This window comes from Amblyomma maculatum, chromosome 1 (genome assembly GCF_055883805.1).
Source record: "Amblyomma maculatum isolate TAMU_Amacu chromosome 1, ASM5588380v1, whole genome shotgun sequence".
NCBI classification, from domain to species: Eukaryota; Metazoa; Arthropoda; class Arachnida; order Ixodida; family Ixodidae; genus Amblyomma; species Amblyomma maculatum.
This window is the reverse complement of record NC_139344.1, coordinates 320,058,363-320,086,131: the sequence shown is the minus strand read 5'-3', so window position 1 is coordinate 320,086,131 and position 27,769 is coordinate 320,058,363. Positions and strand designations below refer to the sequence as shown.

The 27,769-nt window shown below is 46.4% G+C and overlaps 1 protein-coding gene across 1 annotated transcript in view; it reads left to right on the top strand.

Annotated features, from left to right (window-relative positions):
* sev (receptor protein-tyrosine kinase sevenless) overlaps positions 1–27,769 on the top strand; it is a 163,105-nt gene that overhangs the window by 85,465 nt on the left and 49,871 nt on the right. The window contains exons 3-11 of the mRNA XM_084577895.1: positions 21,476–21,529; positions 21,632–21,658; positions 22,463–22,523; positions 23,419–23,642; positions 24,025–24,109; positions 24,879–25,030; positions 25,495–25,648; positions 26,981–27,106; positions 27,544–27,725. Of these exons, the coding sequence (XP_084434021.1) occupies positions 21,476–21,529; positions 21,632–21,658; positions 22,463–22,523; positions 23,419–23,642; positions 24,025–24,109; positions 24,879–25,030; positions 25,495–25,648; positions 26,981–27,106; positions 27,544–27,725 (1,065 nt within the window). The remainder of the gene's footprint in view (positions 1–21,475; positions 21,530–21,631; positions 21,659–22,462; positions 22,524–23,418; positions 23,643–24,024; positions 24,110–24,878; positions 25,031–25,494; positions 25,649–26,980; positions 27,107–27,543; positions 27,726–27,769) is intronic.

Below are 27,769 nucleotides of genomic sequence, written 5' to 3'. Positions count from 1 at the left end.
GCAGAGCAGTCGAGGCGTCGTCTCGCTGTGTATTTCTCTAAAGTATTTGAAAAGCTTTTAATGAACACGGTCTGAATTTTGCAGCAGTTCGTTTCGTGATTAATTCTTTTTCAATCTGGGCGCTGGTTAATTCCTTAGTTGCCGCAAAACCAGTCTCCAAATTGGTAGCTGTAGCAGTTGGTCCACTCTTCACTAGCTGTTTCTATGACTGCTGCAGGAGTACAGGAGGGGCGTTGTCGCCAAAAACACAGCTTCAAACTCGCATCGTTCGGACAAGCGCTCTGCAGCTGGCAAGCTCCGAGTGAATTAAGTCCACAACGCTGCAGTTAACGGTTTATGTTTGGTTGCTCCTCTCCTAATGCCGAAGCCAGTCAGGGACCAGAGCTAATCATACTGCACATTTAGTGGCATGCAAAAGTGTAAATGCCGCGTTCGCTCTTTTGCCATCGATCAACAGCGGGTACATTAACGATGTCCGTGACAACTGAAACGAAAAACCCCGAGAAGTCTAGACAAGGGATTCCCGCAGCTCACAGCTTTCGGGACGCTATTTCTGATGACAACAAGCGGCTGCCCTAGTCACGTCCACGCAGTTCCACAGCTAGTCTCATTATATATACTTGCGCTCCACTTTCGAACGCCCAAAGAGACAAGGGCGTGATGAACGCGCGAAACGGGAAATGAAGCGGCACGCTCTGGAGAAGCACCAGTCTTCATGGCCGCGGAGAAAGAACGAACGAGTCGTGGGATCGAGAAAGAGAAGGAAATAAAGATTAGAATAACAAGAATGAGGGTCGTTATCCGTGCGGTCAGGAACCTTTAAGAAGCAGAAGAGCGAGCCTGCCTGTCCGAGTCTCGTTTTTTTTTTAATTCATGGATGCGACGCGCGCCTTTTCGGCTTCTCTGCCGGAGCGGAGCGAGTGGGACGTGGTATGGCCACAGAACGCGGCTTCGCGACCCACCGTGAGAGACCCCCTAACTTGAAATTCGAGATCAGGTCCCCCCTGCGTCTTATAATCCGTCGTGGCGCTATCTGTGCGGCCAAGGCCCGGCCTTCGTGCGATATCACTGCCACTGGCAGAAAACAAGAAGACCCAGCGAGCGTATAAGATAAAGTGGTGGGCGCCTTCCTGCAACTAAGTTGTCTCGTGGCCGCTATAGTAGGGCAGCTCGGGTTGGAGGCTCGCTGCCTGGAACTGGTCAGTGAAAGAAATCGTGGAGGTGAGATCTTGAATGATGTGGCTACAGTCAACGGAAATATAAAGAGAGAAAACCATAGGATATGATTTGGGCTCCGTTTGGCGTTATTTTTTAAGAGATCAATTGAGATTACAGGGCTTTGATACACAACAGAGCTATAATCCACTGGTACAAAATAGAAGCACATGGGCTGGTCATTTCTTTTTCCTGCAAGAACACTTGGGACAAGCCGATTCAGCGTTTCTTTTCGGTACAAATCTATTCTGTCTTTCCAGCTACTTTTGTCCAGCATCAAAAGGCGCATTCGCTGTGATGAAATAAAAAAAAAAACACAAAGAACATGCCTTGCTGTCTACATACGACATGCTGAATTCATCAGCCGCCCCATATTTCTCCATATTTCACTTGCATGCAGATCAAGCCAGATCAGCTGCCACACATGCTTTCAGGCGCGGCTCCTTTATTCCTGATAAATGATGTGAACGTCGCGTAACACTTGGTAAAGTCTAACCATATGGAAAGAGAACAGGGCCTTTTATGACACCACCAGGGATAACGCACCGAGTCAACGTACAGGCACTTTCCTTAAGCACATGGATCTAAGACGATGGTTCCGCAATAGCTCGCGGCATCTCTCCATGCGTAGCATTTGAGTTGTTTACGGCATCAAACGAGCGCTATAGAAAAAGTGGTTGCACTTGTTCCCTCAGTGCCTTGTTTGTCTCGCTTCTGACTCAGCTACGTGCGTACGCGAAAATAGGGAATCCTGGACGTATGTGAATCCCGAAGGTGACTGCTCGTTTTATAATTAAGATCTTTAGTTCCAAACTAACAATAATAACCATTGAGACCCATCTATACATAGCGATATGCTTGCAAAGTAAAAGAACTCCCTCTTTTTGAATTATCATACTAGAGAAAATTGTCCGGACACGGGGGTCGAACCCGGGACCACTGCAAAACTCAGATCGTCCCAACCTCTTGCGTAACGTCTACAGAACCGACGTATAAAAAAAAAAGAAAAAAGAGAAAAAGCTTCTTGGTTTCGTACGTAGTAATTTCCGAAGTTTTTTTTCTTTAGTGATTTTTTTTTATATCCTCGGCGTGTTTCAAAGAACGCCTTGTCCTGCTCTAACACGATGGCTGCATCGTCAGCTATTATTGGAACTCCTGGTTTAGAGCGCACAAGAGCATCCTTTGTCAGCGGCCGCTTAGGGGACCTGCGATGCTCTACGCACGTGTGAAGACAAACTGGCTGTTTCGCACCCTTTCTGGATGCGACAAGGGGGTCGCTGCACCCTGTCGAAAACGGCAGGTGCGTCGCACCCTTCGCGCTATAGCGCTCAGTTTCATCGAGACGTCCCGTAACCGCCACTCGATGAGCGGTGCGTTTAATCTTCGACTCCGCCAGGTATAAATGACTGGCTTTGTTTCTTGATAACTTAACGCTCTGCGAAATCATGTCTCCAGTCGGGAGTTGATGTATTGCATTGACAGCGCCGCTGCGGCTTTCATCAGCGTTTTTCGTAATTTCTGCAGCCTATAGCTTGTCCCAGTTTAAAAATGTGTCTTTATCTTCTGCTTTCCTCTGGCTTCAAGCTACTGACAACAATATGGGGAAAGAAAATTACATATTTACATTCAATATATAACCTGCATGTATCGGTGAGAACCTTAAACTGCAATCAAGCAAAGGATCAAGCAGGTTTTCGGAAACGGTACTCTACTATCGATCATATCCATACCATCAATCAGGTGATAGAAAAATGCTCGGAATATAACCAGCCCTTATACATAGCATTCATTGATTAAGAAAAAGCATTTGACTCAGTAGAAACCTCAGCGGTGATTTGCGAAATCAGGGGGTAGACGAGCCGTACGTGAAAGTGCTGGAAGATATATATAGAGTGGCTGCACAGCAACCATAGTTTTGCATAAAGAAAATAATAAAATTCCCATAAAAAAGGTGTTAGGCAAGGAGACACGATCTCCCCAGTACTATTCACAGCTTGCTTAGAGGAAGTATTCAGAGGCTTGGAATGCGAGCAGTTATAGGATAAGGGTAGATGGAGAATACCTCAGTAATGTGCGATTTGCTGATGACACTGCATTGCTAAGTAACTCAGGAGGTGAACTGCAAAGAATGATTGGTGACTTAGACAGGGAAAGTAGAAAGGTAGGCTTGCAAATCAATATGCAGAAGACTAAGGTAACGTTCAACAGCCTCGGGAAGGAACAGCAGTTTACGTTAGGTAGCGAAGCACTGGAAGTAGTAGGCGAATATGTCTACTTAGGACAGGTAGTAACCGCAGATCCAGACCATGAAAAGGAAATACCAAGAAGAATAAGACTAGGATGGAGCGCATTTGGCAAGCACTCGCAGATTATGACTAGCAGCTTACCGGTATCGCTCAAGAGGAAAGTATACAACAGTTGCATCTTACCTGTACTCACCTATGGGGCTGAAACGTGGAGGCTAACCAAGAGGGTTCTACTTGAGTTGAGGACAACCCAGAGGGCTATGGAACGAAAAATGGATGGGGGTAACAGTAAGAGATAGGAAGCGTGCAGAGTGGGTCAGAGAAATAACTCTAGTTACTGACATTCTAGTGGAAATCAAGAAGAAGAAATAGGCATGGGCAGGACATGTAGTGCGAAGAGAGGATAACCGATGGTCGCTTAGGGTAGCAAACTGGTTTCCAAGGGAAGGAAAACGTAGCTGGAGGCGGCAGAAAATTAGGTGGGCGGATAAGGTTAAGAAGTTCGCAGGGGTCAAGTGGATGCAGCTAGCACAGAACCGGGTTAATTGCTTGATTGCAGTTTAAGGTTGTCCTGATTATATTAGCGATTACCTTAGTAAATACCTTATACGTAACAGACAGTAAGCTGATTGGTCTGTAATTTTTAAGGTCCTTAGAGTCCCCTTTATTATGAATGAGGATAATGTTTGCATTCTTCCTTGGTTCCGGTACTGTCAATGACACCAAGCACTGCGTATACAGGGTGGCCAGTTTTTCTAGCACGATATCCCCCCCCCCCCCCCGTCCTTTAGCAAATCTGTAGTTATCTGATCCTCTCCAGCTGATTTCCCCTGTTACGACCAAGCATCCGCAATTGCGCGCTCTATTGTTCGCCTGTGGGCATGGATAAGTTTTGTGAATATGTGGTGATGGTCCAATGGCTCTAAGTGAGCCTGTTTCCAGGAATCCTGTTTTGTAAGCATGTTTTGCTTTGTGGACAACCTGCAAATGCCAAATTGACCCTGTCAAGAGGACGTCTGGAAAAACACAAAGAAACGTCCCCCTGCGGGAAATAGCAGGAAGTGCTTTCTTTCTTTTGTTCACCCTTCCAGTCGAGAAGTGCTATCCTCCAGTGATGAATGCCTCCTATCCAAAGGAGACGACAGAGTGACATGTCCGCTGACGTGCAGGACAAGAAAGGAGCATGACTCATACGGCCATTAAGTGATTTCCCGGGAATGCAGGAAAGATTTGCAATTGTCGAAAAGGGACCATGTTGGGAGCCCTATGCGGCGCCACGTGCACTCGGGTTTCTGAGAAGTAAAACCCCTTGTCAGAACCAACCTGTGGTTTCTTTGCTGAAGAATAGAAATGTACCTCCTCTCCTCGCCGTTCCCAAGCTTTTCCCGCCAACAAGTGATCACGCCCAACGAATGAATGCCGGACCAGTCAGTGCTTCAGACCATCAGTGCAGTGATGTGTTCGATTGGATGCCGATACCTGAGGGGCGTGCCCTGGATTTGGTTGGTCAGCATCTTCAGAGAGGGGCTGGACATAGGGGGTTTTTAAGGACGCTGCAGAGCACGAAATGTCGCTCTGAGCCCTGGGTAAACGGCTCATCCAGTCGCTTCTCGCTATGAACTCTTAACGCTTGCCATTTTGCTGATGTACCCTTCTTTTTCATGTAAATAATCTTGTAAATAAGTTTCTCAAAGTGCCATTAAACCTGCTTGTACATATTTCACCAACGTCGAAGATTCAGTCCTTCTTCAACCCGGAGTCTCTGCACGCTACCAAGTGAAGGCCGGGTCGCCATAGCCCCAGCGTCACGACAACTGGGATCAGCGGTGGGATCTGAATCTGCAAGCACAACGACTGGTGACCAGCGTTGGGATCTGAATCTACAAGCCACAACATCTGGTGATTGGAGGTGGATCTGAAGCTACAAGCCACAACATCTGGTGATCGGAGGTGGCATCTCAAGCAACAAGCAGGCGCAACAATCGGCCAACAAGAGAGCAGCTCGGAACATCGATCGCATGTGTGGGTGAGTGCTTGGCTTTTCTTCTGATGTGGACCAGGTTCTAGAACAGGGTTAGATTTTAGAACTGGTAAAAAGTGTTGAAACGCCTTTAGGTTTGGTAGTTTGCACAGTTGTTTTGGAAGTAGCCGACACTCGGAGCGATCATGGACCTACAAAAGCTGCAGAAACCGGACCTGTTGCTATTGTGTGAGGAATTGGGAATTGATACAAGTGGTTTGGCACGAAAACCTTTGATTATAAAGGCAATCACAGATTTGGGAGCCGATGATGAGGAGCTCAGTGAAGCATGGAACCTCATCGGTCAAAAAAAGGAACAGCTCAGACAGCAGAATGAGAGAGAAGCAAAAAAGCGGGAGCTAGAAATTGAGCTCCGGAAATTAGAAGTAGAGTTGAGCAAGAGGTCGGGCAATTGTCCCCAGCTAGCGGTACCTCTTCTCAACAAGGAGGCAGATTTCAAGATGTCAAAGTACATGCAGCCATATGTGATATCAGGGGATATCGGTCTGTATCTGGGTAACTTTGAGCGAACTTGCGAAGAACTGTCCTTCCAGCGAGACACGTGGTCTCAGAGATTATTGACGGTTCTGCCCTGCGAGGCAGCGGAGGTTGTCGCGCGGCTAAACAAGGAGGACGCGGACAACTACGAGAAGGTCAAAGCTTGCCTTCTGATTTTCGGAGACAGAGATGTGCAGGCCTTAACACGTTCAAAGGCGCGAGAACTAGCTACACTGCTCATACCAGAAAATTCCACAGCGGAGGAAACGGCAGTTAAGACAGTGGTCGATGCGGAAGATAGCGGGTCAGAAAACTTTGAGAGCGAGGCATCTCAGATAAGTCAACTTGAAAGTGAGCTTGATGAGACGCGGAATGAGGACGTTCTTGAGAGTAACCTCTTGCCGCCAGTCTCTAGTAATCTCACGAGACTTCTAAGTGGAACCCGAGAGGACTTAGCTATAGAGAAAGCCAATGATCCCAAGAATAAGCTCGAAGTACAGTGGGAAGGACCTGCTAAAGTCGTTGCAGAGCTTTCTGACACTAACTACGCAGTGAAAATCCCCGATAGGCGTAAAGCAGTGCGCATTTATCATTGCAATCTTATGAAGCCTTATGTGCAGAGGGAAGCCGTGGTAAATCTAACGTTAAACCTTCCCGAGGAGATGGGGGACAACTTGATTTGCCTCAGCGGAAAAGGAAGCAACGCTCAGGAGCTTCTCAAAAAGACGGAGCAGAGAGGAGAACTAAAGAAATCCCAGCTGTCCGATCTGGGCGAGATAATAACAGAGTTTGAGGCCTGCTTCGTGGACAGGCCAGGCAGAACTGATTTGACTGAGCACGATATTGAGCTGACTTCAGACGTGCCAGTGCGATCAAGGTGCTACCGATTTTCTCCAAGGCAAAGAGAAATTCTGGATAGGGAAGTAACTCGCATGCTGGAATTGGGAGTAATAAAACCCTCGGAAAGCGATTATGCTTCGCCTATGATCTTAGTAGAAGCTCCAGGTAAAGACCCTAGGCCTGTGGTAGACTACCGAAAGCTAAATTCTCTCACCAGGGATCAAGTGTATCCTATTCCGAATATTGAGGAGAGAGTAGAACAGGTCAGTAGAGCGGCATATGTGACTACGCTGGACCTTACTCGAGGATACTGGCAAGTACCGCTCACTGAACGCGCCAGCAGATACGCGGCTTTCGTCACTCCGACGGGCAGCTACCAGCCAACAATGATGAGTTTCGGGCTCAAAAATGCTCCATTTTGTTTTTCCCGACTCATGGATAGGGTTTTAAAGGGGTGTGAAACATTCGCGGTGCCTTATTTAGACGACATTGCGGTTTTTTCCGACTCATGGGCGGACCATATGGTACATCTAAGAGCTGTACTGAGCCTTTTGCGTCAAGCTGGACTAACCGTAAAGGCCGAGAAATGTTGCCTGGCAAGGGCGACCGTGGACTACTTGGGTCACAATGTAGGTCAAGGTTTCAGGAAACCCAGCGAGATTAAGATTTCTGCGGTAGCAGACTACCCGCGGCCGAGCACGAAGACGGAAATTCGAGCATTCCTGGGTCTGACTGGGTACTACAATCACTACATCCCTAACTATTCAGCTTTGGCTAGCCCTCTGACCGACGCTCTCCGCAAGACAGAACCGACAAATGTAGTCTGGGACGAACAAAAGGAAGCCTCCTTCGTAAACCTGAAGGCTGTGCTGATTAGCCGTCCGGTATTGCGAGCTCCAGACTATGACCGAGAATTCACGGTCCAGTGTGATGCCAGTGATCGAGGGTTAGGTGCTGTTCTCTGCCAGAGAGATGACGACGGTAATGAGCACCCCGTGCTCTACTTGAGCAGAAAACTGAGTTCTAGAGAGAGGGCTTATTGCGCGTCAGAGAAAGAATGCGCTTGCATTGTATGGGCCATTCAAAAATTGCAGTGCTATCTTGGAGGGGCCAAATTCACCGTAGAGACGGACCATTGTCCCCTGGCTTGGCTGCAAACTGCGACATCGAAGAACAGTCGCCTTCTTAGGTGGAGCTTGATTTTACAGCAGTACAATTTTGAAATAAGATACAAAAAGGGGAAGTTAAATGGGAATGCGGACGCGCTTAGCCGCTCTTTCTAAGCGGTCCGAGATGTTCCTCACCATGTATCCAAATTGATAATCAGGTTTTTTTTTTTTTTTTCGTGCGCTTGTATATGTGTGACTATGTAAAGCAGCACGTTTGGTTTTCTAGGAATACGTGGGTCCTGAACGTCTTGAGAGTGGGCTTTTCTCGAACAACAATGGCAGTTTTCTTTTGACCTGGTCTCTTCAGACGGGAGCCGAGTGCTTGCTTCGACATGTGGTTGAGTTTCAGACAGCTCGAGCAATTTGGCCTACAACAATCAAGACAACGCGACAAGCAACAGCGAGCTTCAAGCGTTCACGTGCAGGCCATTAAGTCGTCTCTTCATGCAGCAGCTGGGACTGCTGCCCTCCGAGACTCTTCTGGCGGGGGAGGAGGCTGTTACGACCAAGCATCCGCAATTGCGCGCTCTATTGTTCGCCTGTGGGCATGGATAAGTTTTGTGAATATGTGGTGATGGTCCAATGGCTCTAAGTGAGCCTGTTTCCAGGAATCCTGTTTTGTAAGCATGTTTTGCTTTGTGGACAACCTGCAAATGCCAAATTGACCCTGTCAAGAGGACGTCTGGAAAAACACAAAGAAACGTCCCCCTGCGGGAAATAGCAGGAAGTGCTTTCTTTCTTTTGTTCACCCTTCCAGTCGAGAAGTGCTATCCTCCAGTGATGAATGCCTCCTATCCAAAGGAGACGACAGAGTGACATGTCCGCTGACGTGCAGGACAAGAAAGGAGCATGACTCATACGGCCATTAAGTGATTTCCCGGGAATGCAGGAAAGATTTGCAATTGTCGAAAAGGGACCATGTTGGGAGCCCTATGCGGCGCCACGTGCACTCGGGTTTCTGAGAAGTAAAACCCCTTGTCAGAACCAACCTGTGGTTTCTTTGCTGAAGAATAGAAATGTACCTCCTCTCCTCGCCGTTCCCAAGCTTTTCCCGCCAACAAGTGATCACGCCCAACGAATGAATGCCGGACCAGTCAGTGCTTCAGACCATCAGTGCAGTGATGTGTTCGATTGGATGCCGATACCTGAGGGGCGTGCCCTGGATTTGGTTGGTCAGCATCTTCAGAGAGGGGCTGGACATAGGGGGTTTTTAAGGACGCTGCAGAGCACGAAATGTCGCTCTGAGCCCTGGGTAAACGGCTCATCCAGTCGCTTCTCGCTATGAACTCTTAACGCTTGCCATTTTGCTGATGTACCCTTCTTTTTCATGTAAATAATCTTGTAAATAAGTTTCTCAAAGTGCCATTAAACCTGCTTGTACATATTTCACCAACGTCGAAGATTCAGTCCTTCTTCAACCCGGAGTCTCTGCACGCTACCAAGTGAAGGCCGGGTCGCCATAGCCCCAGCGTCACGACACCCCCTTTTCATAGTTTCTAATGCTTTCTTGACCTCGTCCTTCGTCACTGGTGGAACGTCTGACTGTTTTTCCCTACCGCCAATCTCATTACGGTCCTCACTACTTTGACTGCTGTAGAGATCTGTGTAGAACTCCTCGGCTACTTTGACTATCTTCTCCATATTCGTGATGACGTTGCCCGCCTTGTCCCTTATCGCATACATCTGGTTTTTGCCTATGCCCAATTACTTCTTTGCCGCTTCCTCCGTTCTTTACAGCATGCTCAATTTTCTCCATGTTATACTTCCTTATATCGGCCACCTTGCGCTTATTGATTAGCTTTGATATCTCGGCCAATTCAATCCGGTTTGTTGGATTGGAAGCTTTCATACTCTGGCGTTTCTTAATCAAATCTTTCGTCTCCTTAGCTTACCGGTATCCTCTCTAACTATCCACCCGCTTACTTCTACCGCCCACTCAGTAATGATAAATCTGAAATTATTGTTCCTTGCTTCTAGGGTAATGTCGCCATCCTCAGTTAGAGCTGAATACCTATTCTGTAGCGAGATCCTGAACTCTTCTGCCCTCCCCCTCACCGCTAATTCGTTGATGGGTTTCTTTCTTACTAATCTGCTGCGTTCCTTCTTTAGATCTGGGCTAATTCGGGACCTCACCATCCTGTGGTCACTGCATCGCACTTTTCCGATTACCTCTACATCTTGAATAATGGAGGGGGTTGAACACAGCAGGAAGTCAATTTCATTTTTAGTCTCCCCGTTAGGACTTTTCCATGTCCATTTCCGGTTCTTCCGTTTGCTGAAGAAGGTATTCATGATTCTTAAGTTTGGTATACGATGAAGTAAAAGCGCGGACTTTGACATGCAGCGTAACGTAACGCAACACGCTATTCTAAAACTCCCGAATGTTATTTCAAGGCTTGCCACATAGATAGCGTCTATTTATATTAGTTTCCTACCATATATGCATACACCGTGAGCATACGATGTGCAGACTATTCGGCACGGAGGAGCACGCTTAGCCGCACTCTCGTAATTGGTTGAAGAGGGCTCGCTTCCACACTGCAGAAAGGAAGGGATTATACAAAGTATAGAGAGCCTAATTTCAATGTGAGCTTGTATTTTCTCCCGATACAAAGAGCATGTGCAAAACGCGACAAAAGAAGAACCGAACTCGGTATCAAGCTTCCAAATGGAACCAGGTCGCTTGAGGAGCGGTGTGCGTGCGTTCACACTCGAAAGTTTGGAGCTCAGAAATGGAGCCGAACGCAGAGACCCACAGGAGAAGAGAGATCGAGCACCCCATATCGGCGTGGACTTCCAGCATAACGTCTATCCCTTTTCTATCGGTAGCTGCGCAATATAGGCCAGAAAGGAAACAACGACCAGCTAGCTCATCACCGCGAGTAAGCGTCCGCATTAGGTCGTACTTTGGACTTAAAGAGCTCTCGGTGATTAGGAATTGCTCTTCGTGGCTCTGTTTTTTTTTTTTTTTCTTCGGTTGTGTAGACAGAAGCCAGCAGTATGCCGCTCGTTTTTTTGAGCTCTCGGCATAAGTATTCACGTTTCCTTAAGCTCAGTGAAGCGAAAGCGTGCTGGAGTCAGCGGCCTTCGCTGAATTCCTGTCTCTCTGTATAGGCGCGGTTCCTTACTTAACCAGCGAGCTATAACCTCGTTCCAAGAAGGATTGGTTTCATTCGCCCTCGTCTTCTTTTCTTTTTTTCCCCGTCTTTCCTCAAGCTGCGTTCCAGCGACACGAGCGCGCGTCCTCCAAAAATAGGAATCGATCACTTCTAAGCGGCGATGCAAAACCACGATGACCGCTCCAGCAGTCCATGTATGGCGAAAGCGGTTACAATGCAGCCCAATCCGCGCGAGGTAATCTCCGAGTGCTTTTATTATCTTTATTATTATTTTCCACATCGTGCTTCTGTAGCACTGCCGTTGATATACCTTATATATAAAGCGGTGAATAGACCTCGTATAAGGAATGCCTGCTGGAACTGGAATGGAGAAGAAATGAGGATATCGTCTCCTCCGTGCGCGCAATGTTCTCTGGAGCCGCATCAGTGGCGGCCAGCCTTGCCACTTCGACGGTGGTCGCGCCGCGCAGAGTCGGCGGAGGCGGGGATCGTTCGCGGGTTTTGATGGATCGCGTGGGCACGCCGAAGACGAAGCGATGAACGATACGCGGCTACAAGGGAAGGAGGGAGAGGGGGAAACAGGAGTGGGAAGCAGGGGCCCATGAGAGGCGCGATGCGTCTTTAACTTCTTGGGTCGCCTCAGCATGCCCGGGTGGCGGGCCGCACTGTCGGCGCTTGAGACGTGGTGTTATATACATTTTTTTTTTATCTGCACAGTTGGCGGCGTGTTTTAGCTGCTGCTTGACAGAAGCTCGATACCGGCGCGTAGATTTACACTGAACTGGAGAGGACGTACTACAAGGGAAATGTTTCCAGGCCACGAGAAAAGCAAATTTGGCGTGCATTCTTTGGCGATCTCTTGATTTCGCTTGCTGATGTCGCAGCATGAGAGTTCGACTTTCAGGCCGTTAAGTGTAGTCTCCGGACACCGGATAACAACAGAGCTATTGGCTTCAATTCGCGATGATGCATCCTGAAAACTTCCTCATGTAAAACCATCAAGGCTATGCGCAAAAAAGGACAACGCAAAAAACACATCATATCAAAACACAAAAACATGTCAAAAACATTAAAAAAAAAAAACATGTCCCCATCAGCATATTTGCCAGAAACATACAGGTCATGAGGTTTGCTTCAGACCAAGCACGGAGTGTGGCTATTTTTACATTTGCAGCTTTCCAAATGTATCGAGTCAGTCCTAATATCATCGCTAGAGGAAAGCAAAATCATTTGGCATGAGTAATTTTGCCAAAAGATACCATTCCTATAAATTAAAATTAAAATTATGAGGGTACTAAACACACCACTGAGTCTGGTGACGAAGAATTATATAAAAGATACCTTAAGCGAACGAATGCCTTGAAATAGGTTGTCCTGACTTAGGTTGACAGGTACGTTTTAAATGTCGTTTTGTGCACCTGTTAGTGCACCTAGTTATCCGGTGCCGCATCTTTACGTCATGAGAAGCTGCCGTAAGTTTTCTTAGTCACTTTACTGCCATCGCAATCCTTTTTGGTTGCAAGCAACTTGCGAAACAACCGATCTCGTCATGTTCGCTGGGGCATCGACGATGACTGATTTGAAAACAAGTTACTCCTCTCGCTTCCAATCGTAGATGTCCGTCGCGTAATCTCAAGTTTTAACGGCTGAATGTTAGTTTTAGGCTTGAGAAATTCCGAGTCGAAATGCACTCTAGTTTGGAACAAACGGTGCCGTTCACAGGCTTTCTTCGAGGCTTATTTTGGACCATTAATAGGTTCGAAAACTTTCTTGCGGAAAGATAAATGGAACAAATTTCGAGTGTATGCTTTTTTATGAGAGGATGATTCCTGGTGGATTTTTGTTTTTACCTGAAATTTAAAATTTTTGTTGATAAGGTTCTTTACTAAAAAAATTGGTGTATCAGGTTCTTAAACTAATCGTCTCATCGTGATCTGCTTTTCCAAAGAGGTGTTCCCATCGTCATTGCTGAAACAGATACGTTATTCATTCTTGTAGCGTATTTGTGATATTAATTCAACAGAGGGAAAGCGGTCGGAAGGTTCCGACACCTCTCAGGCTCAAACACTAGTGCACGGCCGTTCCAGTACTGCTTCGATATCCTGCGAGGCGGCATCTTCTTGAAGAGGAAGCAGCTTGTTTCCGAGCCGTGTTCGTCGTTCGAACGCACGTGACGGAGATGGAAGGTCGCTGATGTGCTTTCCGCGAACGATGCGTCTCCCCCGAGTCCTCAATGTCTTCAGCGTGTCACACATGTAGCGGAAACAGCTACTGCGTGGAGCCGCGTACATCATAACGTGTTCAGGAGGCATCTTTGTAGACTTCGCACCTTGTTGGATATGTGCATTCCTATTGGTTGATATGCTGCAAAAATATGCAAATGAGAATATGCAATGAAGCTAAAAACGACAAACAGTTCCTGGTTATAATCTCAGGCAGATGGTAATACCACGACTGATTTTTGGCTGAGACAGCGATTTAGAGTTCAAAGCGGAATTATAAATTTAATCTTAAAAAAAATGCATACAATTTTTAAAGCGAGAATTCTAATGTCGTCCAAAAGTGTTGTTGCACAGTTATTGCTCTTCTGTCGAGTAGCCTTGTGCAGTTGGCTGCTATGAGGCCTGATTGGCTTCGCGACAGCAGCGCCATATTGCCGGACTTCCCATTGCTTTGGCAATGCCTTGCTGTGAAGCTGTAGACCAATCACAGCTCCTCCACGAGTGAGACAAGGTTTGGTCCGGGTTAGCGGCCTCTGTGTTAGTGTTCTCGCACTAATATCTGAGAGCTGCAAGAGAGCTGCAATGTACTTTCTGGAAGTTCTGTTCCGGTACAAAAAAAAAAAAAAAAAACTGCTTGCCCTAATCACCATAACCATTGTTAACCCACCCTGGCACCCACGTACACTTCAGGACAAAAGACCGCTCTCAGGTGTAGCCAGTTAACCTTGCCATGCGCCAAACGCAGCAACACTATACGCGCAAACTTCTGTGGGTTGCAATCGGGCTGCTGTATTATTCCTGTCTTCCTTGAATACTTTCGAAGCTTTCCCTGACTCAAAGCTACAAGTGCATCGAAAAACAAAATCATACAGGAAAAGCTAATGATATGATGCTGTAATGGTAAGACGTATAGTAGCCGCTTAAACGCAGCTTAGGCTAATATTTGGCTTCAGAGGCAGTTTCTTCACTGAAATCTTCGGAAGCTTTGCCGACTCTATATGCCGTTGCTGAGCGGTGGCCCTCTGACACGCAGCTGAATAGCCGGGAAAACGACACAACTCGCTCGCCGTGTTCGTTCTTGCCACAGCAGACACATTGAGCTTGGGTATACGATCAAGTGCTGACCGACCCTTCGCCTTCGCGTCGTCTGGTGCGCGGCACTGTCCTCGTGGACGAAAATTCGCATCCTGCTTCGCCGCCTCGGCTACCGGATGTCCCACTCGGGGGCTGGTCACAAATGAGAGAGCATTCGCAGAATCTCTCCTGTGTTTCGAAGCGTGCCGAAAGGGCAAAGTCCGCAAGAAATAAATGCCCCACGAATTTCAAAAGCTTGCGCCTTTTCCTATCGGCCCCAACCGTTGCCGAGCTTGTTGCTTGAGTCACCGTGTCACGCAATGCCTTCGTCCCTTCTCCTTTGACAGACGAGGACGGAGTTGAGGGAGCGCGGACCAGTCACAAACGCTACTGCAGCTCGAATGCAATTCATGGGAATGGAACACAATATACTTTTTCGGCCAATTGTTCAACGCCGCTCTGTTGATTGATAGATGAGGAAATAGTTCGAGGTATGTAAGGGGAAAGAAAATTCGCAAACTCCAATGTCGTCGGAATTCAAGCTACATACAAGAAAGAGGCTTACACCTGTCCGGCCACTTGCTCATGCCTGACATGCAATTACGCAAATTATTCAAGCGCAAAGAATTGAAACCTAAATAAATTTATAATTGAAGTTAATTGGCGTCGAGTAAATGCGGGGATCGTACATTCCCTATTGCCGCGAATGGCTGAAATTTACGGCAGTCCATATGCTGCTGCCGCACCCAATTCATGTTTCCGACATTTGAAAGCCACGATAGGTGTCTTTTTAATCATAATCAATTAGAATAATTTTTTCTAGGTTACTGGTTCAAATACGGCCGCATCGGCCGTACTTCACTGGCAGCGAGGTACAAAAATGCCTATGTGGTGTGCGATGCCAGCGAATGGTAAAGGATATCAGGTGGTCTAACTTAATCCCAAACTCAAGAACTCAAAATATAATATAGCTTATGCGTCTCTCGTTAACAATAAAGCTGAAAATTTTTATTCTGTGTTTAATTAGTCCAAGTTTTCTAGTTCGATTCAGTTCACGCTGTCTGTAAACAGTTACAACAAAATTATAACTTTTGCCTGTTTTGTTATGTAACCACACGACTTTGTAAGGAAGGCGTCTCTTCTTTTTTTTTTTTTTTTTTTTTTTTTTTGTCCGATTCAAAATACGTTATTGTAGGGAATATGGTAAGTTGACGAGGCTGTAATCGGTGGCATTACCCCTGCGGCTATGAATGGCGCATCAGCTACGTGACCTAACAGTGCACGATCGCTACCTTCAATAATGACTCGCCTGCAGGACTATCCATCGTTGCCTTGCAAGTTCCGCAAAGCCCTGAAAAGACTTCCCTGCTCTTTATCTCCACTGACAATGGCGCTTGTTCGTACGGGTGTCTGTGAACATTGAAGCGTTTTTATAAAGCGTACTGTGACACTGGATTTCGCTTCTACAGAAGGACGAAGACTAAGAGAGCGGTTGAAGAAAGCGGATGACCTCAGAGGAGCGCATACCTCTGATGCGTCAAATATCGTTTTGTAGAGCCTTCGTCAGCCTTTGCACCCATCGATTTGGTGGTTATTATAGCACTATTACCAGTAAATTTTCCTCGTCACAGCCACGTCTCGGTCGCGTGATTCCTTATACAGTTTCAAGCAGGCCCCTTGCTTGCGTCACCTTCGTCTCACTTCCGTACGGTGGCGGCCCCTGTTGCTCCTTTACGTGTTTGGATAGCTTCGGAAAACACGGAACTGGGCATCTACCTGGCCAAGCTCTCGCAAATCTGTGCCCGTGCTCGCTGCATGCGTCGTTCTGAATGTGTGCCCATTTTTCCTTTTTATTTTTCCTTTTTTTCTGTATGTGTGGAGCAGTCGTTCGTCTATACCCAGCCGGGTGCAGAAGCATAAAAAGTAAATGAATGGGCAAAACAATCGAAAAAGGGACGCCGTCTGAATAGAGGAAATAGCGGCAGTCCAGCGGAGCGTGTCTGACGTCTCGCCCTCTGCCGCCATCTTTTTACCCCTTCCATAGCCTCCTTTCCAGCGGCCATGAGTCCGCTCCCCCCCCCCCCCCCCCCTTTCCCTTACCTTTCTTTTTCTTTTTTTTTTTTTTTTTGCGTTCCTAGAAAACGCACCTATCCTGCGCCGAGACCCGTTGCCGGTGGCCAAAACGCACTCTCCAATCTAGCGCTTCATGACGCACTAGGATAGAATTTATATTGTTTTTAATTTTCATCTATCTCTCCCTCTCTCTCCTCTTCTAACATAAAGCGATGAACGAGCGCTATTGTGAAAAGAACTGTGCGATGGTCTCGTTCCCGGTCGCGGTGATTCGCGTTCTGCAAAAAGACTGACCGACAACGACATGAAAGCGGCCTCACGCTCCATCTTCTGGTAGCCTTGCGACGAGTTTGGACACAAAAGCGATGGTTGAGGTAAGAGAAATTAGGCCCACCATTTATTTAGCAACGCAGCGACAATGCTGGAGCGGAGATGTGATTAGCGAACTAAGTGAGTGAACTTTGAGGCGCAAGATGTACCATGCTTCCACATCGTTCCTGGAACATAGCCACTTTTGTACTTGCTTTAATAATTGTGTACCTTTAGCTGCTTTATAACTGCTTAGGGAAAGAAATTACGAAATTTTACACAAAGCTCGATTCTCCGGCCATCGCTGTGGTCTATTTTCCATCGCACTGCCTCACTTGAGTGCTACTTGAGTGCTACTTGAGTGCTACTTGAGTGCCTTTCCGGATTTCACAAGTTCGAGCCGCTGCATCGACGTGGTAATGGCTCGTTCGGACTAATCTTGAACCGTACGATCAGAAAACTGAAGTGCTTTTGCAACATTCTTTCGACAGCACTGCTATGTGCCTTGACGCTATGCCAGTCATGCAACACCTTGTGACATGAACTTGCACCTCTACCTTTTGAGGGAAGACCTCATGAACACGCGCCAGTATTCTGTGAGGCTGATGGAAACGACCGGGGCGGGCTTTGACTTCATGGTGCCATGAAGACCGCGCAATTAACACTATGATTACTATTTCCTTCCCGCAGTGCTAGACCCCCGGCATTGTCCTCTTATCAAATGCTGTTCACCATGCAACTCTTCCGGCTATTCGAGACGAGAGAGTCAAGACAGAGGGATCATCGTAAATTTATGCGTCGGCGCCAGTGTACAAGAGCTCCGAAAAATTCAGCACGTGAAAAATTCGTGGTGGACGGAAGGAGACAAATATGGCCAGCGTTACTCCTACGTAGGTCAGACATGCCTTTCGCGGAATGACATCGCGATACAACTTCATCAACCGCTGAAACGAAAAAGATTTTCTCTTCGCCGCATAGCTCGCGAGGCCAGCCGGCACCTCTGTACTGGCGGCCAGCGAAGGGTCGCTCGTCGCGTGCTCATCTAGTTTTCGCTCCGCATTCGGGCCTGCTCTGCCGAGTCCTGGCGTGCGCCAGTGCTTCGAATCTCGGAACATACATGGCGTGACCGCGACACACAGCAGTTCACACAACGCGCACAGAAGCGCAGCATTCTGCCGCGTGCCGCGGCGCCGAAGTGTCTCTAGAAAAGTGATCCTCCGGCCTGACCCTGAGCTTGTGGGGCGCGCTAGTCAAAACAGGCAGCAGGGGAGGCTGATAGGCGGCTGGCACTATTTTTCTTTTCCCTGTCGCCGCGATGCCGGGCGAGGCGACGTCGCGACTCGACTGCAGGAGCGGTTTGGCGTTACCTCTGGTCGCACGACAGCTTTGCCCGTCGATTGGATATATCGCGATGATGCATGGCCTTTTTTTCGCCGCCTGATATAGCGTGACCCGGGACCTCTTCCAACCCGCGCATGCTGACTCGTCGGCGGCGGCTGTTGGCAACCCTACAGGCCAAAATCGGCGACGTTTCGTTGAATCACAGCTTCATGTACAGTGCAGATTAAAGAATTACATTACTCTAGCTGTGCTTACCTTGAAAGGAGATAATGGCGAATTCGGTGTTAGCGTTTCTATTGGGCACGAATACACACTCCGCTTTAAACTACTTCGTTTGGCAGAAACTTGTGCCGTCCACTCATGTTTATGAAGTTGGGCATTTTTTAACTGCAATACTGCACTTTTTTTTTTTCTGCTTTCTACGGTGAATATATTTTTGATCCAGGAAATCCATGAAGGTGATACTGAAAATGCAGATATTTAACTTTAGCGGATGTTTTCAAGGTTCAACGGAAGGCGCTACCTGGTGATGACGCGAGTTGCTTGTTCTATGTCTACTGGTTTTGCAAATAACCTGCCTATGTTTTCGTAACCTCTGATTTCAGTTGCCTGCGCTCAAAGCAGGTTGAGTGGTCAGTCGTGCGGGGTCACGCCCAGTCCAAAACACGACCCCCCCCCCCCCCCCTCCCATGTGAATTTGACGTCACATAACAGCTGCATGACGTCGCATTTAAACATGCAGCCTGCATCAGATTTCCTGAATTCAACTTTATGCACAGCGACAACGCACACCGTAAGCAGCAAAATACTTCGCTGGCCTCTGTAAAATCCACTCTGTCGTCTTCGACCTTTGACCTTGGATAAACAATGCAGGACACTTGCCTTGATCCCAGAGATCCGTCGTAAACGAGGTACAGAGGTGCCCTCACTCTTCCTCGCTATCTGTCCATCTACGCACTCGTCTTTATGTCCTACGCTTCTCAACTCCCTGCTCGAACCCTTCTTTCCTCGGATCCCTCAAACGGGCGAGAACCTCGCCAAACACTTGACGCCATTGCTCAATAAACTTTCAGCCCCTTAAAGGCGCGATACATTAATGACTTGTTATGGCTGTCTCCCTTTCAGGCGCAGCCCTGCCCCAAGGAGAGCCTCGCTGTGTTTATCACACTTTTTTTTTTCGCGCTCTTGAAACGGGCCTACGTATATATACGATTATCAGCGAGGCACCCCATACGCCGTCGCCTGTGTGTTGGTGCAGCACGCGCCGTCCGCTGATCGGGGACTTATGGGATGCCGCTGTTTGTGTTCTTTAGAAGGCGAAGAAGTTGTGGTATCCACCGCAGGGGGCGTTGACTTCTCGATGCTTTCTTATTCGATTATTACTGCCGGAAAACAGCAGTCGACGCAAAGTTTGTGTATATGGATTGATGTTCCTGGTCATGAAGGGTGCAGCGAGAGAGAAAACAAACTTCTCAGCCAATTCGTCAGATTTACGTTATAAGCGGAATTCCTTTAGCCAATACGAACACACGCGCACGCGCATGGGGCGGTGTTCTATTTGAGCGTTCTCTACGTGCGCGAGAGGCGATAGAAAATCTAGCGCCACGGGCGCATGTTTCTGCTTTTGTTTGCTGCTCCTTCGAGCACTTTCTGCGCCAGACAAGCGCTCATTCATACAAGAACAACGCTAGAGGGAAAAAGGAAAGAAAATTGTACGATGGTGCGCATAGTTCCAGTCATTCATTTCAGCTGATACTATGTCAACACTAAGCCTTTCGCACGGTGTAAGAACAAGTATTCTTACTCCGTGGCTTTTCGACAAGTGGCCTTTCGACATCGACACTTTCGAAAAGAGAAAAGAAAAGAACGAAAGCAGATGCCACCCGAACTTCAATTTTACCTAGTGCACCTTATCAGTTCTTCCGGAGCTAAAACGGGAACAACCTTTCCTGGCAGTGTTGGGTGACAAAGTGTTGTTTTATTTACGCTGCTGCCGCTGCGAGGCGCGACGCCCACTTCATTATACTGTCGGGCGCCGCACTGCACGCGTAGTGAATTGGTCCACAGTTATTTTGCCGGTAGATTCTGCGCGCAATGCATGGCGCTGCTACCAGATTCTCGAAATACTAATTACTCGGGGAGAGCTGCATTGTCCACCTTGTAAAAAAATCTAAAAAGAGTCGAGTTTAGAGCTATCCGTAGTGGAACTTTCTATATGATGAGGCCCATAACTACATATATTTTTCATATGGGTTGTATGAACAGCATATGTAATGTACGGAGGGGTTATGGGTTAAATGTACTACGCATATGGAAAATTATACGGACTCTGTAAGACCATGTGGAAATTATATGGAAACTATAGAGTTATATAGAAAACATGGGAATCCATATATTTTTCCGTATCAGATAGACTAAATATAGGCTAATATGAAAATTTGCGTGCTGCCTATTCATCAATAAAATCGTGTGGGGTATGGGTTAACGGAAAAAAATAAAGGTATCACTGAGCGATACGGGTTCGTAACATGCATAGCAGTGCGTGGAGTCATATGCCTGCTCGATCCTCTGGAAAAACGGCAGCTGAAAGAAATGTATAATAAACTAAATACATTATCCTTTTCTGTGAAGGCTAGTCGAACCTTTTGATCGTGATCAATTTAATAATACGTTGCTTGCCTTATATATTTTTTAAACTTTTTCTTTATTCAATGCATTTGCACCCGCTCAGCCGTTTAGAGGATTGTTTGTACACAGTTTAATTCTGTCAGGTAGCACGCTGTGCGCTTAATTGGATATATTAAAGTTGTTCGCCGCTTCCGTTGACACCGGTGTTGACGCAATCCGAATAATACGAGCTAACGACTGGTATAAGGGGAAGTTGGATGTGAATAAGTACTCCGCATTTTGTTTGCAAACGCCTCATCTGTGCCTTGACGAACGGTTATTTGGAAGCGTATGCCTTAAAACGCCTAAAAGTGCATATGGAGGCCAGCTTTGTTCTTAAAAACACCTCGCTTGTCTCATTTCTTTTATTCCTTTACATTCGCTCCACTGCTGTCGTGCAACACGGTGCTACAGAAGAAATCAGGTCGTTCACATAATGAGAGCAAGACAGCCTCTTACGTGTCGCCATACACAACTGAAAAAATAGGTCAAAGATGCCAACAATGGTTTTAAGATGCCAGTGCTGTCGCGGGCAATGTCTAAAAACCCCTTTCGGGTTGTACCGAGCAAGCAACACGTGACTGAGGTCTTTTTGCGCTCAAAACCTGCCCCCAGATGCAACGAACTGCACCAAATTAAACAGCTTCAAGCACTGCCCTTTGGCTCCTTGTTCTCTTTGCAGTGCCGAGATGGTTGTGACAAGTGGCGCTATCCACTATCCTGCGATAATGTTTGCGTAAGTAAATTTATGCTCATAAAATTATCATATATTATCGTTGTTTACACTTGTCACTTGACTTCAATTCCCTAACTTCTTTTTTCTTTTTTTCGCAAGCAGAATAAGACGGGACCATCCCATGGAAGGGTGAGTTATTCCTTATCCAAATGCACAAGCACGCGCGGTGTCTTTAATTGCGGTTCAACATACTTTTTTTTTTTCGATAAATTCAAGAAGTGCACAGTCCAACGCCAACTCTCATAATGTTAAGGCAAACGATGGATCCAAAGGAAAAAAGACGTTATTAAAAGCAACGTTTTTTCCATTATACTTGACGTGAAGTGGCGTCATGAAGTACACTTCACAAAGGTGCCTGGAAACAAGAACTTGATTATGGTGCTTGCTTATGTTCGAGTAAAATGCTTCGTCATGAAATAATGGACATAATAAGCGTGCTATTCGTTCCTTTGTTTTCTAATCCTTTCGCCCGTCCGCCACTTTTGCTGCTGGCCAGATAAAATCTTTTCTGGAGACAATGGACAAGGAAGTGCTGCACAAGGAGGCACAGACTTGCAACTAAATAGGCATGCGACAGTGGCGCAGCCTTTAACAAATTCTCTCGTATAGCCTGCACCCTCTCGGGTAAAGCGCCATTTCAAAGCAGGCATATTTCTTCCATGTGGAAGTTAGGTTCGGGCTGGTTTACAATCTCAAATCATCCTCTTGTATAAGGGCACTACATTTCAAGAGCAATACACCATCGTTCACTATTAATGGGACATCTGACGTGACGATATAGCTCACGAAGCAGTGGGCGCAGGAAAAGAGCGCGCTTCTCTGAAAAGAAAATGCGATTCAGAAGCGATTACAAAAGGCGTGCATTATGCGCCTGACTCCTGGACGGCATCGGTGTGTAACCTATGAGATTATTTTTATGCGCCTTTCTTCCAGGATCTTTTCTGCCTCATGGGATGCAACCTTGCTGTCACGGAGTACCTGCGACATATCAAAGGTGGCGTATATCTTCTTTATGTCTGTCCACAAGGCGCCTTTAATTTATTTCGTTTACTTTTTAGCTGGTTCACTTCCCTGTGTTCGGCGGTTAGTTACTCCTGCAAGCGTCACTACGGGCATTTTAATCAAAATTTCTTCAATACTGCAGCCACTTCAGAAATAAGCAGTCCAATTGCCAAATTATTGAATACCTGTACTTCTGCACAATATCGGCTATGTGGAGGCCGAGTGGGCCTCGAAACATTGGGTCAAAATAAAAAGTTTTTATTGGCGTTAACATTTCTCGACTTTCAGAATTTATAACTGCATACGTTCGATAAACTGCAGTAATCTGTTCATTTTCGTTTCCTCTCGTCGCAGAAACAGAGTTGCAGTAGGAACAAAATGCTTCTCCAGCCACTACCCTAAGCTTTTCTATTGACTCTTGAACAACAACAATAATCGAAGAACTATCTTGCTACGTTACATTTTAGTATTGTTACGTTTACACAATGTGCAGGCTGTAGAACAAAGTGAGCGGTGCTTAAGGAATAGAACATTTTTGAGAGTTGCCGAATTATTATTTTCCTAAAGGATCAGCGTAAAAACGCGACTTACTATATTGTTCTCTGTTGTGGTGTTGAGCTATATATGTTACATGTGACATGCACGAGCGCATGAAAAATACAGAAAAAAAAAAGAATATATATTATTTTGCAGATAACGGTGAGAACAATTAAGCAAGTCATTGCTCTTTAGAAAGCAGTCTTGACCAATTCAATCTTAACGGGCAGAATAGAGAAGGTGTATTTCCAGAAGGAGCAGTCGCAGACGTTGACTGAGGATAGGCAGTAGTGTGCAGGGGAGCGCTCTGTTGATGAAATGCGTGCCCCACCGGTTCTCGGAATGCGCAGCACAAATCGGCCAGCCACAGCCACCCTACCTGGTGGCCGACTCGCGCACCAACGACACGGTGACCATCCGCTGGAAGACCTCGCCGCTGGCGCCAAATGTCACCTACCTGGTACAATGGAAGTACGAGGCACTGCCCAGCGATTGGGAGTATTACCAGCCGGACCTGCCACTCGCCAAGAACGTCCTGCGCGTCCAGGGGCTTAGACCCTACACAAAGTACAGGGTGAGGAAGTAACACCCCGTCGACATGACATATTTCTGGGAGCTCGTCAAAAAGAAGAAATACCTGGCTGCATATGCCTAAAAACTTCACCTAAATAAAGACTTTAGGTGTCTTTAGAATGCCTACAATATATTTGTTAAGTGAACTTCGTTTTGAAAGTTAATGTCAAAGACATGTGTTTCTCTAAATATGTATTACACTATCATAATTATGCAGTCAATGTGGCCTGTTAAGCGTGCCAAACGCTGGCACCAACATGACCTGGCCAACCTTAGCTTGGCTATAAAACGCATCAACGCTTTGAAAGAATTTTAAGCGAGCAAAAAAGTGTGAGAACGCTGTTACGCAGTGCTTTCATCTGATAGTTTTAATTTTCTTGCAGTTCCGAGTGGCGTGGATCCTGTTGCCAAACCAGAGTCCCCTGTTCTCGCAGCCCAGCGTTGTGATATCTACACTGCCCTATGGAGGTAACGTACAAATCTTTTGTTACCTAAGCTATATAGTGTAGTGTAAAGCAACCTCACTTACTGTCTACTACACATTTGTACAGCTCGTTTGTTTGCAGAAAAATATAATATGAGCTTAGTATGTTGTCGAGAGAACGTGCCGGGTCAGAGCTTGGAGTTTGTTAACAGCCTTTGCTAAACCGTATTTGGAAAAAGTAACCAAGCTGCATGGTTTCCGATAAAGCGGCGAACTGTAGATAAGCCCTCCTCTGCCCCAGCAGAACAGCTAGAATTTGAGCTGCAGAGGAACGATATTTTTTTCCATCGTAGGGTACGAACTACATCAAGTGAAAACGTCGTTATACTTAAAACTCGGGGTGCAACGGTACCGATAGGAGCAAGCTAATAGGACGCTTTCGCACAGACAGTGTGGCTAAGCGTGTGAGTCAAATGAACAACTAGGATATTTTCTCAGCGAGCTTTGATCTTACATCTGCTTTTGTACTGCATATCTGTACAATTTCTTACTTCCACAGATCTGACCTCAACACACGAAAAGAGTTTATGCCAGCTTTACGCATCAGATATAAGCCGAAATTTAGAAATATTGAGGTATTTGAGGAATACGAACTGCCTACCCCTGCACTCGTATTGCTCGTTCAGCGCCGACAGAAACAAGCCACTTAATGCTTGTTGAGTTTAAGCGTGCGGAGAACGGCAAAGACATGAAACGGCCGCCGTGTATTATACTTCATTGCTTATTGACATTTCTTCCTGACCGCGTGCCCAGTTCCTTCCACCCCGCCAAAGATTACCAGCCTCACCACAGTCGGCCCAAGGAGCATTGCCGTCAGCTGGGACCCGCCACTGTTCCCTAACGGTCCCATCCTCTCCTACGCTCTCTACCTCGTGGAACACCCCGGTGGCTTCACCACGGTCAAGGTGCGCCCATCTGCGTTTTTTCATGCATCCTGCTTTCTGCGCGATTGGATTCAATATATTGTTATGCTAGATTATACTTCAGAAAGCAATGACTAGTGGGCAATCATATTTCATAAGTGTTAACTGGCCTCAGTGCATAAATGTAGAGAAGGAAGCCATAGAAAGCACTGCACTTAGTGCTGGACGCTTACTGGTATTCCTTCACACAAACAAAAAAAGCTATGCGACCTTCCTTTGCACATGTGAGTTTTTAGACATATGTGCAATGTGGTTGAGAGAGAGAGGAGAAAGCGCATATGAAGCTGGATGCAAATCGGCTATTTAAATATTGTTTAATTCACCTAGCCATGAAGTGACTACGCCTCACCTAATTTTATATATCGCAGAGGAAAAAAAAATTCTTTGAGTGTATACCCTGTGAGTGCTCATGAAGTTTACTAAAATCATCTTTCATATTTTTCTAGGATGTTTCGGACGTGTCCGGCGATCTCTACTTCATGTTCAGCGGCCTCCGGCCTGAGGCGCTGTACACAGTATCCGTGGCAACCAACAACAACCTCGGCATGGGACCGGCCGACAAGCGCAACATTACTATGCCGCCTCAAGGCGTCAGCAATAGTGAGCACAGTTAGTCTTGCGCTCTCATACTTCCTCAGAAGAGTGCACGCTGCTGTCGCTAACGAAACGACTACTAGTACAGGGGCTGTGTATTTCTTCGTTGGGACACAAGCACGCACTTAGAAACAAGCTAAAAGGCAAAAGACAAACACAAAAGGCGCGCGAAAGTGTACAGGATTGCTTTTCAGGAAATGGTCGCATGTTCTCGGATTCGCACTTCGGTCATGCGTTCGGATCGTATGCCCGGCTGCGGGGTAACGAGCACAAAGCTCGCCTCCCAAATTTCTATACTAGTCGAATACACCGCAAGTCTGCAGTTACCTTCACACATAATTCCTCCTTGGCAAAAAGTAGTTCTCTTTTAAAGCCTTTCTAGTTACTTAGGTTAAAACCTAAGCATCAGGCCAGATTAGGTCAATAATTTCATTTCATCTGTCTTATTTGGTATAGTCAGATTTCAAAAACGAATTTCGCTATTTCGCTTACCGTTCAGTGGAGTAATGCATACGCCGTGTATACACCATGGCCCCAATTGGAAACTGCTGTTCTTTTTTTTTTTTAGGTTTTATCATACTACAATTAAATGGGCACTCGCCACACTGGTCGCTAAACGGAGCGCCGTCATGGAAACAATCGTACAGAAGTCAAGAGATCGCTTGGTAACAAAAGGATTGCATTCAGGAAAAACATGCGGTGTAAATGAAAAGGTCGCTCTCCTGCCCTCCAATTAGCCTTATAAGCGCCAGCTGAGGCTACCATATCATCCGCAAACTTGCTTCAATTACTTGAAATTATTAACGGAGAAGTCCAAGGAAAGCATTTGCAGCTTAATGGGAACGTGGGTTATTGAGCCGTTGTTCCGCTCTTCTTTTAGGTCAGTTGAGAAATACGCGTTAGCTCAAATTATTTTTCACGTTGTCATGCCCTTGGATGAAACCTCTTTCGACTAATTTATGAGAGGAAAGCAAATTCAAGAGCAGCACTAAAAAGATAACTTATTAAAGGCTTTGTAGAAAAGCAATCCGCGCAGAGTTGCCTTGAGGTAAAAGCCGTTTTTTATACTCGTAACAGTGGTACTGAGAACGTTTTCATGTTCGTCTCCTGTTGCCAGTTTATACTACCATACTGTGCGTGCTGTATGATTAGGACTTGCATTTTGATTATGAAGTCTTCATTCAGAAATCATTCAGATGACACAGCTTTGCGTATATCTGAAAAAAAAAATGCTCAAGAAAAAGTTTCGAGTACCTGTGCTTCTCAGAGTAGCAAATTACGATGCATTCTTTTTTCCACATGGTAAACTGAAGCGAAATGTGGCCTTCACCTGCGCAGTGATACCTGTGCCAGAACCGTACCTGATAATCGCCACCAAATGGCAAGTGCTAAGACAAGGACTTAGCATCGTGGATGCCACTGCAGCAGAGTTTAACACGCCGTCTCATTCTGTGGAAATAACCGGTAAGAGCTTATCGAATGGAGATCAGTAGATGCGGCGGACATTGAAGCGCTAGTTTGAAGTGCTTGATTAAATTTGCTCAAAGGCAAGGCTTACAGTGCATACAGATAAGCAGACGCGTTTTATCGTTCTGCAAAACACTTCCAACTGACGCTGTATTTTCCGCCAGTGTCTGACAGCATACATATTCTGTAGAGGCTGAATTAAAGTTAAAAACAAATTATTTTTAAGATCACCTACAGTTTCATCGAATGAGTTCGTATCGGCATACATTTTCATCTCCAATATGAGCGCTACTCGTACTAATCATAAGTGGATCGCTTAAAACTTCAAATCATGGTGTGTATTCAGAAAATGCTCATTTTCGACACCATCGCTCTATCTCACCGCTCTTATTTCTGGCCGTGCTTTATGGTTTCCGCATGGTTCTTTCTCGCAGGCGTCGGCATGCACGTATCGCAGAATGTGCTCTTTGTGGCCGACACATCGGGCACCATCTACCACGTTGACCTTTCGGATAAATTTCGCTACAGCCCGATCATGCACAACGCTTCTAGTCACCCCAGTCTCCTCTCTGTCGACTGGCTCAACCAGCTGCTCTACGTTTTGGAAGATGGCCAGGTTAGTGTAAACCCAACTGTCCTTTCGCATACCGTAGAAGCGAT